The 27,197-nt window shown below is 38.1% G+C and overlaps 5 protein-coding genes across 7 annotated transcripts; 2 read left to right on the top strand and 3 right to left on the bottom strand.

The window, feature by feature from the left end:
- Positions 1–1,832: 1,832 nt before the first annotated feature.
- LOC117621056 lies at positions 1,833–2,720 on the top strand. The gene has a single exon (XM_034351317.1). The coding sequence runs from the start codon at positions 1,833–1,835 to the stop codon at positions 2,718–2,720; it is 888 nt and encodes a 295-aa protein (XP_034207208.1).
- A 1,894-nt stretch (positions 2,721–4,614) lies between these two features.
- On the bottom strand, positions 4,615–7,448 carry LOC117623553 (FCS-Like Zinc finger 10). 3 transcript variants are annotated; one of them, XM_034354572.1, is made up of 3 exons: positions 7,234–7,448; positions 5,122–7,083; positions 4,615–5,039 (listed from the first exon to the last, which is right to left on the bottom strand). In XM_034354572.1, the coding sequence occupies exons 2-3, from the start codon at positions 6,090–6,092 to the stop codon at positions 4,883–4,885; spliced, it is 1,128 nt and encodes a 375-aa protein (XP_034210463.1). In that variant the 5' UTR covers positions 6,093–7,083; positions 7,234–7,448; the 3' UTR covers positions 4,615–4,882. The 3 variants fall into 3 exon arrangements, with proteins under 3 accessions (XP_034210463.1, XP_034210464.1, XP_034210465.1); XM_034354573.1 differs by having other exon boundaries at positions 5,122–6,357; XM_034354574.1 differs by having other exon boundaries at positions 5,122–6,353.
- Positions 7,449–8,969: 1,521 nt separating this feature from the next.
- LOC117622919 (trihelix transcription factor ASIL1-like) lies at positions 8,970–11,206 on the top strand. The gene is made up of 2 exons (XM_034353736.1): positions 8,970–9,200; positions 9,535–11,206. The coding sequence occupies exon 2, from the start codon at positions 9,777–9,779 to the stop codon at positions 10,968–10,970; it is 1,194 nt and encodes a 397-aa protein (XP_034209627.1). The 5' UTR covers positions 8,970–9,200; positions 9,535–9,776; the 3' UTR covers positions 10,971–11,206.
- Positions 11,207–11,562: 356 nt separating this feature from the next.
- On the bottom strand, positions 11,563–14,775 carry LOC117623608 (pentatricopeptide repeat-containing protein At3g16010). Its single transcript, XM_034354656.1, has 3 exons — positions 14,369–14,775; positions 12,300–14,144; positions 11,563–11,969 (listed from the first exon to the last, which is right to left on the bottom strand). The coding sequence occupies exons 1-3, from the start codon at positions 14,472–14,474 to the stop codon at positions 11,953–11,955; spliced, it is 1,968 nt and encodes a 655-aa protein (XP_034210547.1). The 5' UTR covers positions 14,475–14,775; the 3' UTR covers positions 11,563–11,952.
- A 1,584-nt stretch (positions 14,776–16,359) lies between these two features.
- LOC117621169 (heat shock 70 kDa protein 15-like) lies at positions 16,360–21,533 on the bottom strand. Its single transcript, XM_034351497.1, has 10 exons — positions 21,334–21,533; positions 19,438–20,625; positions 19,072–19,299; positions 18,906–19,001; positions 18,592–18,813; positions 17,965–18,159; positions 17,723–17,869; positions 17,427–17,576; positions 17,206–17,336; positions 16,360–16,995 (listed from the first exon to the last, which is right to left on the bottom strand). Exons 2-10 carry the CDS (start codon positions 20,605–20,607, stop codon positions 16,767–16,769), a joined length of 2,568 nt encoding a protein of 855 aa, XP_034207388.1. The 5' UTR covers positions 20,608–20,625; positions 21,334–21,533; the 3' UTR covers positions 16,360–16,766.
- Positions 21,534–27,197: the final 5,664 nt, after the last annotated feature.

Raw genomic sequence — 27,197 nt, 5'->3', positions numbered from 1 at the left:
GTCGTGGACCCCACGGGGTTCCGTATCGACCAATGTGGAAGTTTATCGCTTAGTAAAGTCTCGAGTCTTTTCAGGCGATTTTAAATATCTGAAATGCCTAAGTGGGCAGGAAAATAACTTTAAAGTTAGTGCACGCACTTTTAGAAGTCGGGGGTCAGGGTTTTACTTAAAAATTTATATCGAGCAGATTTATTAATTAAATATTCATGATGGTTTACCAGGCACCCGGGACCAGGCATGCCCGCAGAAAAGACCTACCGGAGGTCTAGCTAGCTCAGACCAGGAGTGAGTGGATTTTTCTTTTATAAATGATTTTATATAAATGAATTTCATTATTTGATCTTGAATAAGTTTAATTGGTAGTGAATTTTCCTAGTGTGGTTTGTGAAGCCAAATGTCTTTATCTTTGTACTGCCTAGTTAACTATGCTAAAGAATTTTAGAGAGTAGAGTCTGAGATTTATATCAGATAAAGTGGCAGTATAGTTTCGGATTTAACAGAAATTCAGTTACTTATCATATTTTTCAGAAAATTTATATTTTCTGATGATAGCAGAGTTCTTGACTTAATAAACATTCAGTCATTCATCAGATCTTTCAGAAATATTATAAGTTATATTTTCTCAGAGTTCCTGATTTATTAAAAATTCAGTTTTTCAGCAGTTTTTCCAGAAATGTTATATATTTTAAAACCACCATGTACCCAATTATGGTTATTACCCTCAGTTAGACCGATGTCTACGGACATTCAGTTTATTCTCAGTTTTGTCAATGCACTTGACATTTGCCTCACGAGTTTCGGGGACGCTCGGACCGTGAGTGCCAGGATTTGCGGCTCGAGTTGACTTCGTGTCACTGAGACCTGCCAGGATTGCAGATCAGGCTGACTACGGTCTCCTGAATCCTGCCAGTTACGGCTCGGGATGACTTTGTGTCACCGAGACCTGCCAGCGGATCAGGCTGATTATAGTCCCCTGTATCCTGCCAGTTTGCGGCTCGGATAGACTATGTGTCGCCGAGACCTGCCAGGGGAATTGACGGAATTACAGGGGTACATCCGAGTGGTAGTTTTGATTGATTGCAGTGCTTTGATTCAAGTTTTGAGTACATTGCTTTCATGCAGGTTTGATTTCAGTGCTTTTATGCAAGTTTGGATTTCAATGCTTTCATGCAAGTTTTATTGTTCTTGAATACGATTGCACATATTTATATAGATATGTAACTGCGTTGATTTTAATCTGCTTCAAGGTAGTTTAGATATTTAGTTTTACTCAACTCTATTTTTTTTACAATGGGGGTTAATATATTCTTAGATATTTTATGAACCTTTATTTTTGTCCACTCACATTTTCAATTGTTTTGCGCCCCCAGGCTGTAGCGTGCACAGGATATCCACCACCGGGCCATCCTGACTTCCGCACCTTCTTGGTACTAAAGCAATGGTGTGTAAAACAATTAACTTACCTATATACTATTAGACTGCTCTGATATTGCCCTAGAGTGAGATTGGAACTTTCGGCATGTTTATTGAAGTGCTGGCTGTTGGTTGTATGGATATTTGTGCTCGTTTTGACAGGTGTAAGTTTTGGGATTGAACGAAATATAGGGGAGACTCTGCCGAAATTTCGATAGGAGTCAAGGTCAAAATTTTAAGTAAAATGGCAAATAGGTCATTTGTGCCCGACATTTGCCAAGTGTCGGACACGCACAGGGTTCGACCCGAATTCCAAAGCGGAATTTGGTTCGGGTCCTGTCACGTATTCTATATTTAATCCACAGTCAGAAGCATAAAATTATAATTCCTAAACATATATGTTATTCGCTAGATCGCCCATGTGTCCGCTCTGTAATGATCACCCGGAAACGGCTGAACACATCCTTCTCCTCTGTCCTTGGGTGGAGCCTGTCTGGTTCGGATGCTCCCTCAACCTTCGTATAAATCGTCAGGCGGTGACATCTTTCGGCCAATGGTTAGGGAATGTTATTGAGAAAGGGAAGACCCCACATGAGCGATCAAGATGCCTAACTGTTATCGCGCACTTCTGCTGGCAGATCTGGAAGGATAGGTGCAAAGCAGTGCTGGAACACATCTCCCCTTCACCAGCCAGAACTACCCACGCTGCCTCTATTGCCATCATTGAATTCCTTAGCTCCCTTGATCATGGCAGACATCAAACTGAGCATCCTACCCCTTCTAATGACAACCAACAACAACTTTGGAACCCCCCTGCCTCTCCCTTTGTCAAAGTCAACGTGGATGCATCATGGATTCCAAACTCAAAGAGGGTTGGCATTGGTATCCTAATTAGGAACACTCATGGAGACTTTATCAAGGGTTCATCCATCCCATCTGTGGCGAACTCTGCTATTGAGGCTGAGGCACAGGCTTGTCTTGAAGGCTGTAAGCTCGCTGCTGAGATGGGTTTTCGTCAAGTAACTTTTGAATCTGATTGCAAGGAAATCATCTCTCCTTTGAAGGGCCCCTTATCCAATGGAAGGTGGGAAAGCTATCCTATCCTAAGTACTGTTCGAGATGTTTTGAACTGCTTCCAGACCTACGTTTGGACGTGGATTCCTAGAACCGCCAACCAAGCGGCAGATCATTTGGCAATGCTTACCATTTCGAGGATGAGCCCGGAAGTATGGGTCAACCGACCCCCATCCTCTCTAATGCATATCCTGAACAAAGATGGTTTACCATGCCCCCCAAGGAGTGCTTAATGTTTGCGGATGTGTGGGCTTCTCGACGTATCCGGTTGTCTTATGACTACGTCTTCTTATTAGTCCTCCTTCCATGCAGCTGTGATGTTTTATTTCTTGTTGTTTCGTTGTGCCTAGCTGCTTTATAGGTTGTGTACTTCTCTTGGCTGTTTGCCTTTTTATGAAATTTCCATATTTCAGACCAAAAAAAATATATATATGTTATTGGCTCTGACACAATGCAAGTGAATCATCACTTGAGACATTTGAGGACATAAAATTTGGTTTTCTTTTCCAGACAATCAAAATTAAGCTTTTAATCTTGTTAGTTAAACTTGTTCTTGTTGCTATAATATATATATAGGTGATATCAGGAGGAAGATGCCAATCAAATACATAATTTTTAGTGTATAAATAAACGTTATTAACCACTTAAATTACAAGCTCCTATCCTTACTCATTTGATTTCTATTTTCATAAAGCATGCCACTATGTATTTTCATACAGCATGCCACAATTTACATAGTTTTTTGCAATTACAATGATATTGTCAATTCCCATCAGTAAATAATTGTTTTAGTTTTTTTTTTTTTTTTTCCTTCTTCAGAAAAAGTAGAAATTGACAGCATTGCGTGAGAATGCAGTTAAGACAAGTTTTTGTCGTGTTGAGAACCATTTTTGAAATGTTCTACTACACTACACTAGTGCCTGGCTCTCTGCTTCAGTCAAATTCACGTTAGGAGGATCATGCCCTTGTGTCCTCTGCAGTACTTTCAACCAATGGGAACATGCCATTGCCAAGTAAGAAAATGTGCTTTTTATCATAAACTTGTGTATGTTTTGTTGCCACGTCTAAGGTGTTTGTGATCTTCAACTCCACAGCAACCATTAAAATGAGAAATTGTAATGCCCACTCAAGCAGAATATATTCTTTAGTAAAATCTGTTGTCAGATTTACCATACTCTGACACCAGTAAAATCTAAGGGAGGCAATCCTTCTGATTTTAGAAGTGATTTGATGATTGAAATATATTAGACTGGCAATATTTTGATCCCATGAGCAGCAATAATTTTTGCAAAACTTAGAAACCAAAGTAATATGATTTGTTTACACCATATTTACGAACATGATGAGCTTAACCAATGGCTTAAGCTAGACATCAATTGTAAGGAATTTGTAGCTCAAGTAGTTAAGAGCATTTCTCATTTTATACGAGATTCTAAGTTCACTTTTCCGTTCCTCTAATATCACTTGTATGAAAAAAGAAATAAATTAAAAAACTAGACTTCAGTTGAATGTGGGGACATCTATCTGCGATCAAGAATTATGTCGTTGAAAAATGTGTGGATGCAAATGCTTACTTTGGCATGATTGTACACTTGTCAGAGGGATGCTAGTCCTACACATTGTACATCTGGGTTATCAGAGGAATTTTTGTAATGTTGCAAACATGAATATGGTTATTGATGCAAATTCTTCATTTGAAAGTTAAAGATTGGCTTGGGCCAACATGAACCTGATTGTCAGAAACGATATACAGAAAGCAAAGATTTCTAACACAAAGGAGGGGGTTGGTTAAGATGTACCAGGAGGAGAAGGCCCTTGCTGCAGCAAATAAATTATTATTGGAAAACATTAACTGGCAGCAGTGAATCCCAAATGCACAGTATATTCTCACCACACCATAACATATATTTTGAAGATTAAATGTGTGTTCTTGAGAGCTTTAGTACAGTAAAAGCATAGTTCAAACATATTAAGCTGACTGTGATACCATCTGCCACAACTCAGGGGTATATTGGCCGCATCAAAGCGTTACCTGAAAATATGATCAATTACTAAAAATCGCTTAAACAATGCTGATTAACCTAATGCACAATCCGTGTGGGAGTACACAGTAAAGCACACACAAACTGGGATATAACAATCTGTGACCTTTCCATGATATACGTTGTCAAAGATAAAACATCATATATATACCTCAAGAAATAATGAGAAGTAAATGGCAAGGTGTTATTTAAATATTCCGTGCACTCACTAATGAGTTCACCAGGTCCAAAGGGCTTCTTAGATGAACACTTAATTGCGGCGAATTAGGAAACAATAAGAAAAAAACTAATGATCAGGGCGTTCAGCCACTTGAAATCCATCAGCTCAAAATGATAGACAGCAAGACCTATGACTATTCTATGTCCTCACAATGCATGCCGAATAAGAAGAGATCTTCATGGTAGCTTTCAGAAGAGCTACCTGCAGAATTATCACAAGTACTTTCTATTTCCTCTTCAGCAAAAATCTTCTCCGAATGACAATCGAAACTACAAAATGCTTTCTCACCTCTGCAAAAAATCAGAGAAAACCTCAGCCTCCATAGTAAAAGGGGAGTTGAGTGAAAATTGCAAACAGATGTTTGAAACAAACCTGCACATGTACATTTCTTCTCCTTCCAAGTTCTTCTTGCAGGTGTAACAGAGTCTCAAAGCTTCATCCAAATGCTCATTTGCCAATCTGTCCTGGTACTTAGCCACTCGAGGTGATTCTATCCAGAGTTTTGCTTCATCAAAATTGTTTAACTCAGTTGTGTGACATTCCAAAATACAGTCCCCAAAAATATGAGTTGTCTTAGGTTTTGGACCATGAGAAATTATACAGGTATAATCCTCAGACAGTTCTATCTCTCTTGCAGAGATAGAGGATGCATATTGATGGGTAGAGGCAATGGGTACTGGAAGTGAACTGGGTTTGAAACCCACTGAATTTTCTACTTGGAAACTTCTGCCTAAAACTAAAGATGAACTCAAAGTTTTATCCACTGAATCAAGACTTTTGAACCTCAAGTTTGGATCATACATAGAGCCACTTTGTGAGGAACCACTGGAGTTCAACAAGAATGATGCAATGTTTTCAGATGGTTCAGATTCCAAAGGACGTCCCACATTCCCAAAGAAACCATTCACTTTGTCTGCTTGGTGTTGGGGATCGAGAGTTATGTAGTTCCTATTTAAAGATTTGGACTTGATGGGACAATCGTCTGAATCATAATAAATCTTTGAGGAGTTAGCGACCATAGTTTTCACCTGTGATCCAAAAATTATATTCTTCCTCTTTGGTGAACCAATAACTTCACTAGTTGCTTTAGTTTCATCACCGAATGAATTGACAATGCCGAGGCCTTCTTTACCACAATCCCATTTCGTTTGATTTCCATTTTGTGACGATGGTCTACCAGACTTAAGACTAAATGGGTTGCTAAGATTGTAAAGAACTCTGAAATCTAGGGGAGATGTAGGACTCCTAACTGAGTCAGAATCTAACGAACCTTTATTACCAAACCCTGTAAAGAAACCATGAATACTGGAAAGTGAGTTGCTTGTATGTTTCAGGCTTAACATATTAGAATAAGTCACTAGATCATCGCGCACAAACTTTTAGCACGTGACATGCTTATCTTCCTCTGTAATATTCTAAACAGCTCACTTCTCTTAAGAGGAACCAGCAATTCCTTACTGTAAATCGATGGTAGTAACCACTAAATCCTGGAGTAGGATGGGAAAAAGGTAAATCCTAAGTTCAAAACCTATCATATGAAAAAACAAACCAACACCGTAACCAATGAGTGAAGAAGTAGGTTGCGAGCAACATTGACCATCCACCTAGCTACACAAATGATAAAGCTTGAGTGCACATAATGGATAATAGGAAGTGGAAATGCATCTTGTAAGCACTGATGACAAAAAGAAAAGAACAAATGAGAAGATAATTGTCCAAAAAATAATTTCCAGTGGAATAATTAGGAGTACAATCGAATAAAATCAACTGGACATAATCAGAGGAAGAAGGGTAAACCATGAGCATGCATCAATGAACCATTATACAGGCAGGCAGGGAAAATCAAGGGCAACCCAAATAAGAAATTTTGTTGACACATTCAGAAATAAATGTAAAAACATGGATTGATGATCAAGATTAAAAATTTCCCAAATGATAACTAATTAAAAATTTCCCACGTCATAACTAATCAAAAATCCCAGAACAACCTAGAGAGTACAACTTAAATTACACACTCAAGAAGCTTAGAGACCAAACTAAGTGCAGAAATAAGTTAATTCATAGAACCCATTATAGAAAATTGTCTTCAATGTCCGGTCACAATAATACTAAAAGCAGATATAGATCCTTTTGATTTTCCCAAATAAATACATAAATTCGTTTAAACTTGCTCGGGGATGATAAAGAATTCAAGGGTACCCAAGAGCTAAGTTGAAAATGCGGTCACGAATACAGCAAGTGATTAATCCTTCAAAATGTATCAAAGGGTATCCATTATGATCAAAGTCTGAAAATTTTGCACAACTGAAAGACCGATACACGCATCCTAATGAACTTCAAGAACAGTAAACAACTGAAAAGTTAATACAAAAAATTAAGACCCAGTTTTGAGGTCCCAAAAACCCAATGCATCAAAATTCAAATGGATCAATGAGACAGAAATACAGACCCACAGGAAATAGGAAAAAAGTACGGAAAACCCACCTGGCTTTCTTCTCCGCAACTTCACTGATGAAGTTGAGACTACAAAAACAATCCACATAAAGCATAGATAGACAGTGAAAAAGTCTCTAACTTTAACTTGCCTTCACTTTTATAACTCATATTTTCCTTTCTTATATTGTATGCACTGAAAACCAGAGAGACAGAGGCTCTTCACTAAGAAGAAAACTGATATACTTCTCCATTTCTCTTTCATTTAGACATACACACGATTAATAAAGGTTACGTATTGTATGCGGCTTGGTATAAAACTACGTATATTCTCAGTTTTGGACCTTTTGGAGTTATGGCAATGTGGCGGCATCTTCTGTTGTAAATCTAATACTCTCTCAGTAGTTACTCATTTACAGTAAAATCTCGGGGCGTCCGTTGCCTTTTCCAGTTTGTGAAAAATAGAGGTTTTTTATTTTTTTTATTATTTTTTTTGTTCTGATATTTATTTGTTTGTTTAACTTGTCAAAATATGCGGTCCTTGAGGATAAAATGTAAATGAAGAATATATCTGTTTAATTAACTTGCACAAATTTTGAGAAAACTTGTAAATTTTCAATTAAACTTTGATCCTCAAAAAGGAATGAACTTTTTTTTTTCTTTATAACTAGCGCTTGTCACGCACAGAGTTTTCAAATGATGTACTAAACTCTTATTCTATTAGGGTTAAATTTAGTAGGATTATGAATCCCACCAAAAGATTGGGACTAAGTTGGATTGAATTATGTCTAACTCTATCATATTTTATGTGTAGTACCAAACACATAATTGAATTAGTGTTATACTCTCCAATTCAATGTAAGTCAATGTAATCCAATGCAATTCAATGTAATCAAATACAATCAAAATCTACCTCATAATTCAATTCTTCATAGATGTTCTAAATCCAAGTTCTAACGATCAAATTTAGCCAATGGGTCTAGCACATTAAAAAAAGACTTTGACTTGTAAATAAGTGGTCTCAGATTTGAATATGATACATTGGTAGTGAACAGTGATCTCAGGTTCGAACATGACATCTTGATAGTGTTTGTGTGTTAAAAATCCCATCCCCATTATAGACTATTGCTTGTATTTTAAAAAAATTAAATTCCTCTTCTTTATTGCTAAAAATTGAAAAAGAAACACAAACAAGTGCAACGTATCTCTCAAATCCTATTTCTTTTATGTATGTGGTGTGCATGGTACATCAGCTTAATAATAAGTCCATGTCTAACATAAACAAATAAAACAAAAAAGTGACTCTAGAGCTTTGAGGACCCATCTACCAACTATCTATGTAGGCAAGGGCACAACTCATGAAAGAGTGTTTCTTCTTTCAAATTTAGGAATGATAGTCAATATTTATGGTTAAATTACTAACATATAATGTTAACACCACAACATATATGGATTTAGCCCCACTATACATCCGAATTCGAATCCTCCTTCTCATAGTTTAAATTAGATTAAAATATAATATCATTTATATAAAAAAAAATAAAAAATTGTTAACATCACATAAAAATTTTGTATTTGTATTTTTTTTTTAAAAATTCGATAAACTAAAATATAAATATCATCAGGTGTGAACCGTCCATTTCCAAACTAGGACCCAGCTCAAACCAGCATCCACTAGGCCCAAAAAGCCCAGAAAGAAAAAAAAACAAAAAACAAAAAACAATAACGCATTAACGCATCTTTACCAAAGAAAAAAAAGAAAAGAAAATATACAATAACGTACCAGGCGTGTGATATAGCAGTGCCAGTGACCCTCTTTTATCCCCAATTCTTTACTCTCTCTGCCTTCTTGTCTTTATTTTCCCATCTCAGTTCTCCTGGAAGGAGACACAAGTGATTTCAACTTTGAGGAAATTTCGAGTTGAAGCTCTTTCAGAAGCTTCAATTTGGCTTGCGACTGAGGAAATTTTGAGAAAAGTTTCGATCTTTCAAGTCTGTAAAAAAACTTGTCCTTTGAGGTAAGAGTTAAGGGCTTCATTTCTCGATTTTGAAACTGCTGGAGTTTGAATTGAGCTTAAGAATTAGGAAATTTTTGGAAAACGGATGGTGGGTTAGTTTTTGTTTTACTTTTCATGAGTTTAGAATGATAAATTTGGTGACTTTGTTAGGGTTTACTTGCCAGTCTATTGACCTAAGGGTATTGAATTCTCTGACAACGATTTTCACCATAAAAATAGGTTTCTTTTTAGAGAGATATTCATCGGGGTTCTGATGTTTTTATGATTTTCTAAAACAAAATGCTGATTTGGAGCTAGTTTCAGTTTTTCTTTTTTCAAAAGTAATTTTTTGTAGATGATGGTGATGATAACAAAGGTTCATGAGCTTGGATGATTTGGGGTTTTAGTTATATGAAGAAGGAGAAGTTGTTGATTGGAATAAGAAGCTAGCTGAAAAAGGATAATGGTATGGATTTTTTTGGAGTTTAGCCCTATTGAAACGGAGAAACTGGTGGTTTGGAACTAGCAAGTAGGGTCTTACTGGTGTATCTTATTTGGTGGTGGTTTTGTTGTTGTTAATCTTGAGTTTGTGTTGAAATGGATGACACGGAAGATGATGCAAGGTATCCTCCAAACCCATATGGTGTGAATCACCAGCAGGGTTATGGTTCTTCTCAAAGGCAGAAGCTTCCTGTTCGTAGTGGTCCATATTCTAGGCCAGTTGGCAGTCACTATGTTGATGATGAAGAGGACGATGAGGATGAAGAGGATGAAGAGTTGGGTGAGGAAGAAGAAGACAACAATGGTCAAAATGGTTATCTGTCTGTTCACAAAGATGTTGACGATGATGATGATGACGAAGATGATGGTGATGATGAGGAGGATGAGGAGGATGAAGATGATAATAAGAGCAAAGTTTATAATAGAATGATTGATGATGCTGATTTACAAAAGCACCCAAAGAAGCGGAAGTTGAAGAATTTGATCTCAAGTTATGAATTTGCTCCTCGTCTACCAGCTCCTCCAGCTGCTGCACCCTCTGCTCCAAGACAATCAATTGGTGGCCGGAATTCGCTTACCGATTGGACCGAGCATGAGACATTTGTGTTACTAGATGCTTGGGGTGATCGGTTTCTTCAACGTGGAAAAAAGAGTCTTCGCTCTGAGGAGTGGCAAGAGGTAGCGGAGAAGGTTTCAGAGGTGTCAAAGATTGAAAGGACAGACACACAATGTCGCAATCGGTTGGATACCTTGAAGAAGAAGTACAAAAAGGAAAGGCTCAAATTCGCAGAGACTGGTGGTGCTACTAGCAAGTGGGTTTATTTCAAGAAGATGGATATGTTAATGTCATCGCCACAACAGCAATCTGGCCTTTCTTGTGGTTTGGACTCAGGGGAGTATGTTTTCATGAACCCTAGAGTGTATTTGAACCGTGCAAATGGGTTGGATGAGATGAGGGATAGTCCAGGAAATTCAGAATCTGCTGAGGGAGTGGATGATGATTCAGATGGGCTACCACCCAAGAAGAGGAGGTACGGAAGGGACAATGATGATCGGTGTTCCTTTAGATTGCTTGCTGATTCTATTCAGAAATTCAGTGACATATATGAGAAGATTGAAACTAGTAAAAGGCAGCAGATGGTAGAACTAGAGAAGATGAGGATGGATTTCCACAGGGACTTGGAAATGCAGAAAAGGCAGATTATGGAGAGAGCGCAGGCTGAGATTGCAAAAATACAGCAGGGTGATGACGAGGAGAATGATATCTCTGCCGAAAATGCTAGTGGGTGATATGAGTATCTATCTATAATGGCAACTAGTTATGTTAACTGCTAGCTGTTGTTGTAACAATTGGGGCCTTTATCCCTTTTAATTTCTTTTATGGAAATAAGTTGTTGATGTTGTAGCAGATATGGTATTAGAAATATGAAAATTCGAATTACTATTGTATTGCCTAGTTCTGTTCCCTTTTGATCCATGTTATGGTCTTATATGTATCCACTTGTTTGCTAGTGGTCTGTTTTCAATTTTGATTGCCTCTGCCAGCATTTTGAGCTGAAAATCATGAAGATGCAACAATATATATGTTTTAAGTTTTTTGGCAGATCCGTATACCTTGCTGCGTGAGTTTTGTTTGTTTTGTTTTTGTTACAAAATGCAGAACCTAGTTTAAACTCATCCCTGAGTTCTCAACCATCATGTAAAATGAAATGACAATTACAACCTTATCCACCCATAATATTGCTTAAAAGGACATGAACATTAATGCTGCAAGCCTCCAGATTGGGGTGCTGCATCCGCAGTGTCCCCATGGGACTTGTGAAATCTAGTGCATTTGAAAAATAAAGAGTGAAACAACATTTAGAATTCATGTGGTGGAATGTATGGTTATAAGTCACTGATAATCAAATTTCCAATTGGGTACAATGAAACGCATCAGGATCAATTATGCCTTACAAATATAGGCGGTGAATGAACATGAGTTCATAACATTCTTTCATATTACTACAATTAACAGCTACTGCATTTCAGCACTAAATTTGTCCATCTCCTGCTTAAGTTACAATACATGAGGCAGTGCGGATTGTGTAGCCGAAGAGCTACCCTCATTCAAATCGTATTTACAAAGGTAACATTTGAATTGGGTTTTCTACAATCCACTCTCTTTATAATGATAAGTGGTTATTAGTGTTTTTCTTTTTCTTTTCTTCCAGCAAATTCCAACTGGAAGATACTTGAAATTTGTAGGATTATATGGCTGTGCCGCTGGCGCTCAATAGGGCGTATAACCTGCAGAAGAATCAGCATTTCATGAGTGAGTTAAGTATACAGCAGACGGTTTATAACAGCTATACTAAAAATTTGATTATAACAGCAGACGGTGTATCAATCACATAGCCCACATGCAATTAAGAAAAACATTGTCATATGAACAGCTCAAAACATTAGCCCATACATCGTAACTGATAATTATGTATGTGGTATCAACTGATATTGCATACTTTCACAAGTTCATTTTTTGTTTTTCTTCTTATTAGCAGGTCTTAAATCATCTTAATCAGAAACAGTCCTTAACCCTGGTTATGTCGTGTAAGTAAAAGAAGAGAAACCATCTCATACCATATCCCTCTGAGGAAGTCTTGCGAACATTATCAACCTTGCCAACCGCCTCAAGTATTGATGAGTAAGTGATGAGATCATAATGAAAACCTTTTGAATCCATCTCTTTCATCAGCTTTGCAGCCTCCTCAAGCATACCAGCTCGGCTGAGACAACCAAGAACAGTGTTATAAGAAACTGCATCTGGTTGAATCTTAGAACGCTTCATCTTGGAAAACATTTCCAAAGCCCGATTTGGTCCACCTGTCCTGGCCAAGCCATTTAAAATGATATTTTGTGAGTTTAGGTCTGGAATGCAACCATTTTCTTCCATTACTTTAAGCAAGGAATGTGCTTCATCTATCATGCCAGCCCTCACCATTCCTGACATGAGCGCATTATAAGCATACACATCTGGAGTGCATCCGAGTTTCTTCATCTCATTAAAAAGATCCAAAGCTTCATCAAGACGCCCGCATTTCCCAAAATGTTTAATCATCACAGCATATACCCTAGCACTTGAACGCCCGCAGTTCTCTTTCAATTCTTGAAATAACTCATTTGCAGCTTCATACCGTTTTGCTTTTCCAAGACTGTTGATCAGGCTGCAATAGGCAGCTGGACAAGGAGGAAACCCCTTTTCATCCATCTCCTCAAGAAGCAGCAGAGCTTTCTCAACTCTATTTGTTTTGCAAAAACCATCAATAAGAATTGAATAGGTAAATGAGCTGGGAACAATGCCATTAACTTTCATCTTCTCAAACCATGAAGCAGCTTCAGAAGCTGGAGCTTTGGATTCAAATAAAGCTTTAATTATAGTGTTGTATGTCACCACATTAGGTGTGCAACGCAAAGAAACCATCTCGTTGAAAAGCTTAATAGCATCTTCTATACGACCTTCCTTTCCCAAAATGTTTATCAAATTGTTAATGAGCACGACATCAGGATTACAACCCTCCCTCAGAAGGTTTTTGTATATAACACAAGCATCTTCAACCCTACCAGCTTTGCCAAGCCCCTTTATCAATTCAGTGTAGGTAAACACAGTAGGCGGACACCCCTTCTCTCTCATCTCCTGGGCCAGGCTTAAAGCTTTCTCAACTTTTCCCAACTTGAAAAAGATTGCCAACAGGGTAGTATAAATCTTTGCAGTTGGATGCAAACCATTATCCTTCATTTCATCAAACAACCTAATGGCAGAATCATCACGACCCAATTTCCCAAATGCCGATATTAGTGCACTGTATGTAACTGTGTCTGGGAGACAGTTAACCTCATTACACATCTCATTATAGAGCTCATGGACCTTGTCATGATGACCTTCTTGCATCAGCATTAAGATCATGGAGTTGTAAGTGTTTGCTGTTGGTTTGCACTTGTGGCCTTTGATCTGGTAGAAGACAGATAGTGCCTTGTTTACCATCTTAGCCCTGCCTAAGATTCTTATGATTTCAGATAATTCAGCTGGCTCAATAACACACGTACTCCGAATCATTTCTTGGATGGTTTTCCACATTTCACCAACAACACCAGCCTCATCCAAGCAACGGATCAGCGCCATGTATGTGGTTGAATCGTGTTCGAAATTCCTTCTCTTCCCAGCCCACTTGAAAAACTGAATCTTAACATTGACTTCAACATCAATCTTGAGAACCGCGAGAACCAATCGATGATCCACTCTCAACTTCAGCACTTCCAGGGCCTTTTCTGCATCAGGTCCCCATTTGAAAATTTTCAAAATCTTTGTGAACCTCTCATCCAACATCCTAACTGAAGGGTCCTTCCTTGACATATTCCTACTCATGGGAAAGTTTTGCACTTCTCCAGAAGCACGGGGAAACCGAAACATTTTAACTATCTCATTTTCTGCTAAGCCACAACATAACAACAGGTTAATGTAGAAGAAATGTCGGTATATTCAATCAAAACCATGCTAATACAGAGATACAAGTTGTTAAAAAGTACAGCATAACCTTGCCAACCAAATCAAAAACAAAACAGTCAAAGAAAACCCAATTGCAGAAATTTAATTGGAAACAAATGATTCACATATTTAAGCTGAAATTGATACATAGAATAATGCGGCTTACCTGTTTGATTAAGTCTCTCAGAGAGATGAGGACAGGTTGATATTGATCGCTTTAAAGCAAACGATTTGGCAACCATTTTTGCCATAAGTAATGGGGATTTGCACATAAATTTACACCTCGGGCGGGCAAATTCCACTCATGCTAATTGCTAAAACAGTATGACGAATTGATTTTGGCCTTCAAATGAAAATGATGCGACAAAAGCATACCCCAACATTGTTCCTAGTCAGTTCGTCGTTGTCGTTTCAATAAGGAGAAGAAAGGAGATAGGGAAGAGGGAAAACAGAGAAGAGAAGAAGTCCCTGCCAACAACTGTCGTTGCCGATGCCGCTTTCTACTTATAAGTGAAGTGAGAAGCTTTAGAAACTGTCATGTTTAATTTTGTGCGCGAAGTAGCTGATCCCACGGGCTTGTGATTGATCAACCCCTTCTCCAATGTGGCTTGCCTTGTATGGAGGATAATTTGGTACTTTCACGTTCGAAATTGAGTATTTGTAAGGTGAGTATTTGTAAGAGATATTTAGTCAAATACCCATTCTTAGCACTAAAACTATAAATAAACTCTACACTATTTAATTTCTATAAACATACCCCAAAAAAACCCAAAAAATAATAGCTGGCCCTATTGAATTTAATTTTAATTATTAAATTACTTTGATACCCCATTGAGTGTTTTGGGCTGTTTTATGAGGTTTTTGGGTTGGGTTTGTTTTAAGAAATCAATGGCAGTTTTGTAATTTAAAAGAAGTTAAAAGCCTTATTGTTATGTTGTAAATGGATTTTGGGTGTGTTTCTAAAGTCCATTTCATATAGGTTTTTTTTATAATTTAGGCTCCAATATTGGGTATTATAGTGAATCTCCCTATTTTTTACTAAGGTTTGTGTGTCATAATGAATATGTAAGTCAATTTTCGTAGAATAAAATACATTATTTTAACATGATACCAAATTGAGGGATTTGGTGGACCAATTCATATGACAAACACGCTTAACACCAACAACAAAGAGTCCGACATAGGCAAGGGACTTGTAGCACCATCAATTTGATAAGAGCATTTACTCCTGCATTCGTGGTTTTAAGTTCAATTCCTCTCTCTCCTAATATTGCTTATATATATGACTTAGAATCAAACACAATAAACCCTTTTACTACCTTCTTTTTTATTCTTTTTTTCTTTATCGATGAGGTGAGAGATTTAGACTTGAAATATCTTTCTGTATTGGTATACCAAGAGATAGTTGGTAGGCAACTGTCTAAACTGGTACCATATGCAAAAGAAAGTTACCTAAGTTTTCATATCTTAGTATGTGTCCCATGAATCCTTTTGTATGATTTATTTTAAGATTTATATTAATATCAATATAAGTTATATAAACTTTTGTGTAAAAATTGTGAGATGATCGGAATAGTGTGGAAATAGAGAAAATTTTAACCTACTTTAATGTCAATTCTCAAGACCACTTTAAATAGGAGAGAGAAATACTAGATATGGAAATCAGAGATAGGAATCACCTACTCCGCCAATCAATCTAATTCTTGACCTTCATGAATCGGAACAATTCAAATACCCACGTGTATAACACGTAGGATGTACAGAATACTACCAATACTCATTTCATGTTAGCAAAGGAAAGAAGACCAGTTTGTTTTCGGTCAGTCGTTTTTTCTATTTGTTATCCTAATCGTACCATTTTCCTTTTATACAATGAGAATTTGTTCATCTTTAACATGGAACTAATCTTTTTCTTTGTTGTGTTTTCGAGTAACATATGGAACTAATCATATATCAAATCCAAAATTCACATTCTCCCCTCCAAGTAAAAATACATTACATCAACGGAGAATGTAAAAGTGACTTTACATCTCCATTAGAGATGCTCTAAAGCATGAGTCCTGCACCAAAGACGACCCATGCAAATGATCCTATGTCAACAACATATACCATCAACCCTAAGGCCTGAAAACATACATGAGAAACTCGGAAACAAAATCGAGCAACCTTGTAAATTAATGAAATTTTGGAGATAGATTTAAAACATGAAGAAAGAGTAGCAACAATGGCCGCCGTGAAGACGACTTGAAAGGAAAATATTAGTCTCATTTCCCTACATAAAGAGCAGGGAAATGAAACCAAGGGTACATTTCTCTTGAAAACCATTATAAAAAAAATCCGGAATTCTAGAGACCAAATGTAACAATAATTAATTAAAACTGACAGGCCACAAGCACAGAAAAGGCTTTACAGACTCCTAGAAAAGTATATCATTAAACACACCGCGGGCCTCTTCCCCACTCTCTCAGTCCAAATTGTGTGCAAGGCTCAAAATGAATATGTTTTTACGCTTTGGAATCAAATCCTGCCCCAAAAACCATAGAAAGGCAAATTACTCTACACAATTACGCAGAACTTTGGGGTGCTTCTGGCTTGTCGGTTTCCATTGGTTCTTCAGAAGCTTGTGGAACCTCATTGCTGCCATCGGCAGGGTTCTCATTGCTGCCGGCATTGGCATTTGCATCCCCGCCCTGAGGCTGGTGCTCATTTCCCTGAGGAGGTGGGGTTGGAGTTTCAGGAGCTGCTGGCTTGGCTGGTGCTGGTTTTGGTTTCGTCATTATCGGTCTACAGAACCTGTCCATGCAAATAGATTGGGAAAAGATTACTATCACTGGGCCAAAAGACAATTGACTAGAGACAAACAACCAAATTCTAAGAAAACGACTTTGGCACTTCTACAGGAAGGTTCCAAAAGACTATATAAATAAGCTAAGCAATGATGCAAGCCAACCAGTTTAAGAACACTAGCAAAAGAAAAAAAATTCATGAATGCAGAAACAATACCTGTCAAGTGCTTCAGCCTTCCGTCTCACATCAGCAGACAAGAGTACTGGGTTGGCATATTTAGGGAGCGAATCCTGTTGCTGTTTTTTCTCTCTTAACCAGGCCTCAGCTTCAACACACTCATTTAAGACCTATGTCACACAAAAACACGAGTTGGAATGGAAGATATTGGTGGATGGGTAGAGATTGGGGGATGGGGAAGAGCTCAACGAGTCCATTACCTTCTGTTTATCAGAAATATCAATGTGTTCAAATTTTGCATCAGTCGACATTGCAGCTTCTCTGTAACTATTAATACAGTAACCAAGTTGATCGATCACAGTACCCCTCTCTGTGTGCTCCTTGTATCGCTCTTCAATGGGGTCACCTTGCTGAAATTTGATATCACCATCAATCTCAAACAATCAAAACCAGTCGAATATAATACTTTAAGATTGTTGCCCTCTTTTTAACAAATTAGACAAAACCAAACAGAGAAGGGCACAAAAAATCATTAGGGAAAAAAAAATATCCTAACCTTCTTCATCTCCTCAAGCTTGGCAATGTAAACTCCTTTGGTTTCATCTTCACCATCTTCATATAGCCAATCCTCCACCTCCTGAAGTCTAGCAATAAACGCTTCCCTCTCTGGTTCGGTGACAAATTCCTGATATTTGTCATTGAGCTGGAGACCCAAAAGAAAATTTTGAGTCGGTATATAAACAAGAAAAGAAAAGAAAAACCACAAAACATGCCATGAACATAGAAGAAGCAGACTACCTTGTTTCTCATGTCATAGACATATGCCTCAACAGCATTTTTCTTGTCTTTTGTTTCTTCCATAACACGGTCTTGTAAGGCCATCTCAAACTCCTTCTCTATTGCCTTTTGCACATCTGATGGAGGCATCCCTCCATAAACCAACTCTACAACAGGAATGTTTGTTTTCTTTACCTTTCTCTTAGGAGCATCAGCCTGCATGACATAAAAACATCAACAATGCAGCCAACCACTGAAATAAAACTAAATAAACCACTAATAACATTTTTTTTTTTTTAAAAAAAAAAAAAACCAGAAGACTCTTTGTAATTACAGGTAGGATTTGACACGCACAATCTATGACTTCTCTGTAGGTCACATAAAATGCAGATTGCATGTGGAAAGAACGATCACAAAAATGTTAAAAAGTACAACTACTACTCTGAATATTTCAAAGAACATGGAAACTTAAATGTATTTCAACATGATGGAAACTCTGAATATTTCACAAAACATTAAATCCTTCATCCTTCTTAGTCCACACAATATACAGGGCTATTTGCCTACCTGCCCCGAAGCTGAAGTCAAGGAGAAATAACAAATAACTCATGATTAACCAACATATGACGGAAGGAGAAGATTACTGACCTTCGTATCTGTTTCCATCTGCACAGGCTTGTCTCCTGACTCAGGAACACCATTTTCAGCATCCAAGGCATCAGCAGTGCCTTTAGCATCTTGCATGTTCACATCAGTCTCATTGGTACTTGGGGGAGCCGCATCACTAGGGGCCTCATCAGTCTCCATCTTAGCGGCCTCCTTTGGTTGCTCTTTTGTGACAGGAACCTCAATTTCTTCTTCTTCCAAGAGCTAAAGCACATGTCAAGAAAAAACAAATGGACTTAAAAGAAGATACTCAACCAGTGATGGCTAGAAGCACAAGATGCCTTTAACAAACTTACGGTTGCTGAGTCTATAGACACAATCCCATGCAGATTCAGCCGAGCTTTGACCTTCAGTTTTGCCCGCTCACCTTTAGTAGACTGGAAAGGACCAATCTGCACATATAAAGTGTAAATGTCAAGCCTTGAGACAAATTAGAGCATGCAAGTTTTAAGATCCACTCACCGTGTATGTACTGATTTTTGCAGGTGCTTGCAAATCAGAAACATCAGCATACTGTACATCAACTGAAAACGTGCCCGATCTGTAGAATGTAAGAGCCTTGATACTTGGAATAGGATTTCCCTTGGGGAAAACAATAGTACTTTGGTTATTATCAGCTGCTCCATTCTGGGTGTCTGGACCAGAACCTTTCCAGGACAAAGCAATTGAACATGGGAAGCTCTCGTTCACCTTTCAATTAAATGGAGTAACATTAATTAAAAATAAATCAGCAAGGTAAACATAGGTAACACATTAATTAAAAATAGAGATTAGTTCAACTAATGGAAACAAACACAAATATTTTTACAACGCATGAGTTTAACTCACCTGAAACTCTCTGACTTTGAATGTCGGACTAAGAATTGCGCATTGCAGAGCACAACCCCTGGCAACACACTCACTTGCATTCATAGTTCGCCTAGGCTCCTTTTTGAAGAAATCTGTCAAAATCTTGATTATAGCAGGAACACGAGAGCCTGAACCAACAACCTCAACTGTATGAATATTATCTATTGAAAGCTGTGCATCAAGAAGAGCCTTCTCCAAAGGCCCCTTCACACGTTCCAAAATAGGAACACTAATTTGTTCAAACTCATCACGCTTAATAAATCCCCTGACATCTTTCTCTTCCATTAAACACTCTATATTCAAAGGTGCCTCAGGATTTGCACTAAGCATCTTCTTCAGCTTCTCACAAGCAACCCGAAGACGAAGGCAGGCCCTTGCATTCTGAAAGACATCGATCTTATACTCTTCCTTGAATTTTGCCGCAAAGTGGTGGAACAGTACTTCATCGAAATCCCTGCCGCCCAAAGACTGGTCAAAGGAATGAGCCAGTATTTTCAACTGCCCCTTCTTAAAACCAACAATGCAGACTTGCATGCTAGCATGTCCAATATCAACGAAGGCAACATTCAATTGTTCATTTTCTGGTAAATCCGTCTTGTAAATACCATAAGCCAAAGCAGTCGCTGTAGTTTCATGGAACAAGCGAAGAGGGTGCAAGCCAGCAATTGTTGCTGCATCCATAACCGCTCTTCTTTGGAGATCAGTGAAATAAACTGGAATCCCAATACAGCAATCAACAACAGCTGCATTAAGATTCTTCTCAGCTATGATTTTCAGATCAGAGAATAGCATTCCAAGAACTTGGGTAGGTGTAAATGTCCTTGATTCTCCCAAATATCGGGCATGAATCAACGGGTATCCATCAGGGCCTTCCGTAACAGCAAAAGGCAATGACTTGATATCCCTCTGCACAACAGGATCGGAGAATTGCCGACCAATTAAACGTTTAATCTGGGAAATTGTGTTCTTAGGGTTCATCAAGGATGAAGCAGCTCCTGCTGTCCCAATGAACCGCTGCTTGTCACCAAAACAAACAAGGGCTGGAGTTTCACGTTTGGATTCATCATTAAGCACAACGTCAATACCCCTCTGCCTGGCCACGGCCACAATGCAGCTCTCATTGCCAAAATCAAATCCAACCACGCTCATCCTTGCAAAATCTTAAATCTGGAGAAAAATTAAGAAACCACATTCAGTAAACAACTGAAATTTCAAACAAGTTATATGCAACCAGCTTCCACATCAGTAAACAGCTCAGCCAAAGCAGACTGACAAAAATATACCATTCAATCATAAAAATAAAGAAATTTTAACGAGTTCCATGGATGACTTGCATCACAATCGTCACAGTGATTACAATATCAGAAACCAACAGCATAGCAGGTAAAGGAAACAAAAATAAGATCAGATATTATACCTCTCCACAAATTTTGGACTAAAAAATATGTCCAACTTAAGCTACATAGCATACATAATAGTAATCTTCATTGGACATTAAAGTTTATCAAACGCAATAGCAAATACAAACCCACATTAATAACGCAAGGAACCTATAAATCCTTCATCTAATTAAATACACAACCGCAAGTATATAACACAACCAAATTCAAACCCAACAATTAACGAAGCATCATTCAAATCAACGTAGTCTAGTTATACTGACCAAAATCCAGCTAAAGAGAACACAAAAAACAACAGAGTAAGAAAAAAAAAATTGAATCGAAGCAGAAAGGCAAGCACTACAACCCTACAGCATCGACCAAGGAAAAACCCAGTAGAATGTTCAAATCGGGAAACAGAATCTAACAGATCTAAAAGCATTTTCAGAAAGAGAGATCTGATCTGATGCAAAAGCTAGGGTTTTGGAGACCGTACCTCGAAAACAATCCACAGAGAGTCTGAGGCCGCGATGAGCAAGGGAGAGAGAGAGAGAGAGAGAGGGCTTTTGGGGTTTCTGGAAGTCTCTACGAAACGAGTTTATGAACAAACAGAGGAGGTTGCGAGCAGACGAGGGTACTTAACAAAGAGACCTAAGGGCTTTGTAGAGTTTTCGCCTTTTATAATTTTCGATTTTTTTTTTATAATAGGAAAATATTTTGGTGTGGGAATTAGTGTTGGTTTTTATAAAGGGAGAGAGTATGAGGTCAAGCGGTCCTAGACATCTCTAGAGAGATACTTGGTTCTTCTAGAAAGATCCTGCCACTTCCGAAAAGAGGGTGAAGAAGAATTTTCAAGTGGTTGGATTTTTTATTTTTTTGGAGCGGTTTAAAGTATTTGGTTTGGTTTCGGGCTTTGGGTTATGGGCCTCTCACTAGGGTTTGTTGTGCATTGGAGGCTTATGAACATGGGCTTTTTTATGACCAAAAATGAGAGTGGCAACCTTATACTCCCGAAATTCTATAATGTGGGGTAAGTTGTGCGGGGTTATTTTATAGTCAGCAGGTTGATCCAATGGTTGAACTCGTTATGCTACAATCGGGTTGTAATTACCCGTTTTGAAAACAACTTCGTCAAGTGAGAGGAACGGGTGTAGCCACTGTCGCGACTCCAAAGTCAAGCCTGTAACACCCCGAGTCCAAATTTAATCACTTATTTAATTATTTAAGGGAAATTACAAATTTACCCTTGAGATAAGGGTATTTTGGTCTTTTTTTACCCGGAGAGAGTTTGGGGCAGTGACTAGTATTTTTGGATAGGTCGTATTGAGACGAGTTCATAGACACGTAGTGGGCTCGAATCGGAGTTGTAACGAGAGAGATATGGTCAAAAGAAATCCAGTGGCACAATCGTAATTATTTCAAAATCAGATTTTTATAAAAATCAGATTTTTTTTTTTCTCTCTCTCTCTCTCTCTCTCTCTCTCTCTCCCCGTCGGTCTCTCTCTCCTCGAAACTCCACCCACCGGCCACAGTTGTGGACGGGGCCGGTACCAAAATGACCGGGGCCCGTACCAAAATGATCAGGGCGTCGTCCTCTTCCAGCCCCAATCGGCTCCCGCCTCCAGCCGCCGTGGTTTCGTCGAAAAATGGAGAAGAAGCGGCCGGTGTCGTCCGAACTTCGCCGCCCCTCCTCCGGCCACCAAATCAGACGAGTAAGGTATGGATTTCTACCTATTTTCCATGCTTTAGCTGATGGTTGGGTAGGATTGCATCGATTTTGAACGTAGGTAATTCGATTTACGAATTGAAATTCGGCCGATTTTGAGATCTCAATTCTGGCCACTTCCGGTCAGTTTTTGGGGTAGGTCCAAGAACAAAAGTGGCTCCAAATAGGGTGTTATACCTAGGGTAGGAGTTTGGAGCCGTGGTTTTGAGATTTTCCGGCGATGCGTAATCGCTTTGGACACCCAACACTGCAGGCGCATGTGGCGGCACGTGGGCGAGGGTGGTGAAGTAGCACTGTGTCTCAATGAGATCCTTAGGTTGTCACGAGTGCGTAGGATTTTGCGGATCTCAATTCGGACGTCGTTTGACTATTGAACGGACGATCTCATATTGATCGTTATCCGGGTTCGATCGGTTGGGACCGTTGGATAGTCTCAAATTTAATATATGTTAATCTAGACATTTCTAGGATCGTTTAGGAATTCACGGATCATGAATCGGAGCTCCGGATGTTCCGATTTAATAATTTAAAGTTTATGTTTTATATTAACCGTCAGATCGTGCGATCGTGAGCGATCCGACCGTCCGATCTGGACCAAACTTGCAGGATGAGTGTCCTATACCTTGTAGAACCCATAAGAACTTTCGGATCGAAATTTGGAGGTCGTGGTCCCCGTGGGCCCGTTTGACCAGGGTTAGGGTAGTTTGACCCTTGGTTGACCGTGAGTCTTTTGGAGTAATGTTACCTTCCCAGGGGGATTATCGGGTGCTAGACTATTGTTGAGGTTTACACAATATTAGAAGTAAATTATATATTTATATATGTTTGTATAATGGTATAAAATAGTCTAGAATGTCAGTTTGAAGTGTTATGCGCACTACCTTAGGTACCTCCCCGAATTTTGGTTACACTACAAGTACCACCCTATGAAAGTTAGGTCCCACGTGGCGTAGGTTATCCGGCGTGCGAACAGACCCCATACGTGGCGTTGGTTGTATTGGCGTATGAGGAGATATTGTGATAGTATGGTAAGGTCGCACGTGGCGTAGGTTATCCGGCTTGTCAACAGACCCCATACGTGGTGTTGGTTGTACCAGCGTCTGGGGAGATATGTGATATGATGTGCAAGTCTCGCGTGGCGTAGGTTATCCGGCATTGAGACAGACCCCATACGTGGCGTTGGTTGTACTGGCGTATGAGGAGATTATGTGATATTGTCTTGAGGTCGCACGTAGCATAGGTTATCCGGCGTGTCGACATACCCCATACTTGGCGTTGGTTGTACCGGCGTATGGGGAGATATGTGATATGATGTTCAGGTCTCGCGTGGCGTAGGTTTTTCGGCGTTGAGACAGGCCCCTACGTGGCGTTGGTTGTACCGGCGTATGGGGAGATATATGATAATATGTCGAGGTCGCACGTGGCGTAGGTTATCCGGCGTGTTGACAGACCCCATACGTGGCGTTGGTTGTACTGGCATATGAGGAGATATTGTGATATGATGTTCAGGTCTCGCATGGCGTAGGTTATCCGGTGTTGAGACAGGCCCTATACGTAGCGTTGGTTGTACCGGCGTATGGGGAGATATTGTGATAGTATGGTACGGTCGCACGTGACGTAGGTTATCCGGCGTGTTGACATGCCCCATACGTGGCGTTGGTAATACCGGCGTATATGGAGATTATGTGAAATATAGAGAAATGAAATAAGATATTGCCTATATGTGGAATTAGGTTTTATGGAAGAACTACGTGTGGCTTGATCCCTCACGGAGGGTACGTAGGTAGCCTAAGGTTATTAGGTGCAGCCGCAGACTAAATGTTAGTCATATTGTTATATGGAGATTGGTTCGGACCTTGTTGTTGGTCCTGAAATTTAGGTGAAAATGTGATTGTGTTAGGAGGCTAAAACCTCACATGTTGAAATTAAATGATGCATGTTGAAATTTATAGTCATAATTAATATTTGAATTTATCGTTTGCCTTGTTTAAGGCATGAATTGATTTGTTAGCGTGTTTGGTAGTTTGTTGAGAATTATTGGAAGGCCGAAGGCCGTTTATGTGAATTGCATGAAATTATATTGTGCATGCTGCCAGTTATGAATATTAAATGTGTTTTTATGCAGGTTGTAATTTTGGAGATTGTTCAATTTACAGGGGAGACTCTGTCGAAATTTCGGCAGAAAGTCTCGGTCTTTAGTAAGTGGGCCTGGCATCTGGGTGATGTCGGGAATTTCCACAGGATTCGTCTCGGGTTTCCGAAAATTCAGGGAGGGTCCTTTCAAAGCCACAGTCGCGACCTCCATCGTCGTTCTCCAATTCGTTCACCCCAGTAAGATTTCAATCGGTTTTTAGGGTTTATGTGTGTCACTTGGTTTGTCTTTTTTCCATTTAGTGTATGACATAATGTAGTTGGGTATGTCTTAACTGCAGTGATATCTTTTTGCTTAATGTTAATTTTTCCCTTATTGTTGCTTGTGTGATATGCATAAGGTGTGAATGGATGACACAAGAAGGAAGATTTAACTATAGACAGATATGAAGAAGCAAAGACATTTTACTGGAACACAGTTGATCACAAATAGTTGGGCAAGTAGTGTTGATGGGGAATTAGCTTTTAAGAAAGTGTAGTAAATCTAGTTACATACTTGGCTGTAAATCTAGTTACATAATTGGATGTTACTTACTGATGTGGTGAACTTATTAGAATTTTTGTTTGCTACTGCAGGAAAAATTGGCATATTTTCGAATAAACGAGCTCAAGGATGTTCTCACCCAATTAGGCCTTTCAAAGCAAGGGAAGAAGCAGGTGGGATGCTAGAAATACTGATTTTGCACTGCGATGCTGGGTTCCCATAGATTGTGGATATTATCCATGTACTCACTTTGCCACTGCATTCTGTGCCACAATAACAGAGAAGAGCCTTGAAGAGTCAAAAACATTCATAATCTACAACATATTACAAAAGGACGTGATGTCCTTAATGGAATCACATAAAATTATATTTTTGAGTTTCAGAGTGTAGGGAATGTCACAATGAGTTCCTATCAATTTTCGATGTATTTTTTTAAATTTTTTATTTCATTTACTATGAATTTTGTAAGTTAAATCCTAAAAAATTATTATTAAATGGTATCGAGTGACACATGGTGGATTTTTATTTCATTTATTATTATTAAAAAGTAATATAATAATTCATAGTAAAAAGTAATAGAATAATAATTTAGGATAAAAAGAAATAGAATAATAATTTAGGATAAAAGTAATAGAATAATAATTTAGGGTAAATAATAATATAATAATAATTTAGGCCTCTATAGTCAAAGACAATGTCGTAAGGAGTTTGTTAAGTTTGTAGCAATTTTCGGTGTATTTTTCTGATTTTTAATTAATTTTTTATAATAAACTTGGAAAAAGTAAACAAAATGAAATGTGGAGCAATCTTAGGACGCCACCTGTCAAAAACAATGATTGCTATCCTTTCAGTTGCAGCCACGTGTGATTCTGTATAATTTAATATAATTTTTATTGGATTCCACTTCTAAAATTCATAACAAATAAATTAAAAATCCAAAAAACACACCGGATAGTCCTACGAACTCCTTGTGACATTCTCTATGCAATCAAGCTATAAAAATATAATTTCACTTAGAAAAATATAAATTGATGACAAAAACTCACATTTATTTCTAAATAATCTAAAACACCAGTTGATGCTCTATAACATAACACTCATGTTCTTTGATTCGATGATTACCATGAACATAAATATGTGGAATCATGATTTTAGACCTCCATAGTTAAAGACAATGTTGTAAGGAGTTTGTAGCAATTTTCGGTATATTTTTCTGATTTTTAATTAATTTTTAATGATTTTTTAAAGATAAACTTGGAAAATGTAAACAAAATGACATGTGGTGCAATTGTAGGACGCCACCTGTCGAAAAATGACTGCTCTCCTTTCAGCGTCTGCCACGTGTGATTCTCTATAATTTAATATTATTTTTCTTGGATTTTACTTCTAAAATTCATAAAAAATAATTAAAAATCAGGAAAATACACCAAAAATTGATACCAACTCCTTGATTATCTTCTATTATAAAGGTCTTAAATCGTGATTCCACATAATTGAGTTCATGGTAAGCTTTTTTTTTTTTTGGACGAATAGTTCATGGTAAGCGTTAAATCAAAGAACAAGAGCGATATGTTATAGAACATAAGTTAGTGTTTTGATTTGTTTTGAAACAAAGTTGAGTTTTTGTTATTTTACGAGTCAAAATTATATTTTTGGAGTTTGATGACGTAGAGAATGTCACGAGGAATCCGTACCAAATTTCGGTGTATTTTTTGGATTTGTATTTAATTTATTATCAATTTTATAAGTTCAATCCTAGAAAAATAATAAGTAAATTTAGGTTTTAGCCACAAAAAAACTTTCACTTCTAAAAAAAGCCAAAACTTTTTCAAAAAAGACAGAAAAACCTCTAAACTTTCAAATCAAAGACATGCAAATGTAACGGATTCCTTAGGAAATCCAAAAATAAATAAGGGCACTTTTGTCCATTTTGGATTCTTTTAAAAAATTTCTCTCTCCTTTAGCCTTTTCCAAAGTCTCCCCCTCCTGTCATTGCACC

The sequence above is a fragment of the Prunus dulcis genome, chromosome 3 (genome assembly GCF_902201215.1).
Source record: "Prunus dulcis chromosome 3, ALMONDv2, whole genome shotgun sequence".
Lineage (NCBI taxonomy): Eukaryota > Viridiplantae > Streptophyta > Magnoliopsida > Rosales > Rosaceae > Prunus > Prunus dulcis.
This window is presented reverse-complemented; position numbering and strand designations above follow the sequence as displayed.

Bases quoted from the DNA above. Each gene is read 5' to 3' on its own strand.
- LOC117621056 (XM_034351317.1), top strand. From the start codon at position 1,833: ATGTGTCCGCTCTGTAATGATCACCCGGAAACGGCTGAACACATCCTT.
- LOC117623553 (XM_034354572.1), bottom strand. From the start codon at position 6,092: ATGTTAAGCCTGAAACATACAAGCAACTCACTTTCCAGTATTCATGGT. The intron at 5,040-5,121 runs GTTTGTTTCAAA...GATTTTTTGCAG, and splicing joins GAAGAAATGTACATGTGCAG to AGGTGAGAAAGCATTTTGTA.
- LOC117622919 (XM_034353736.1), top strand. From the start codon at position 9,777: ATGGATGACACGGAAGATGATGCAAGGTATCCTCCAAACCCATATGGT.
- LOC117623608 (XM_034354656.1), bottom strand. From the start codon at position 14,474: ATGTGCAAATCCCCATTACTTATGGCAAAAATGGTTGCCAAATCGTTT. The intron at 14,145-14,368 runs GTAAGCCGCATT...GTGGCTTAGCAG, and splicing joins TGAGAGACTTAATCAAACAG to AAAATGAGATAGTTAAAATG.
- LOC117621169 (XM_034351497.1), bottom strand. From the start codon at position 20,607: ATGAGCGTGGTTGGATTTGATTTTGGCAATGAGAGCTGCATTGTGGCC. The intron at 19,300-19,437 runs GTGAGTTAAACT...TTTAATTGAAAG, and splicing joins TCAAAGTCAGAGAGTTTCAG to GTGAACGAGAGCTTCCCATG. The intron at 17,870-17,964 runs GTAGTCTGCTTC...TTGGGTCTCCAG, and splicing joins TCTATGACATGAGAAACAAG to CTCAATGACAAATATCAGGA.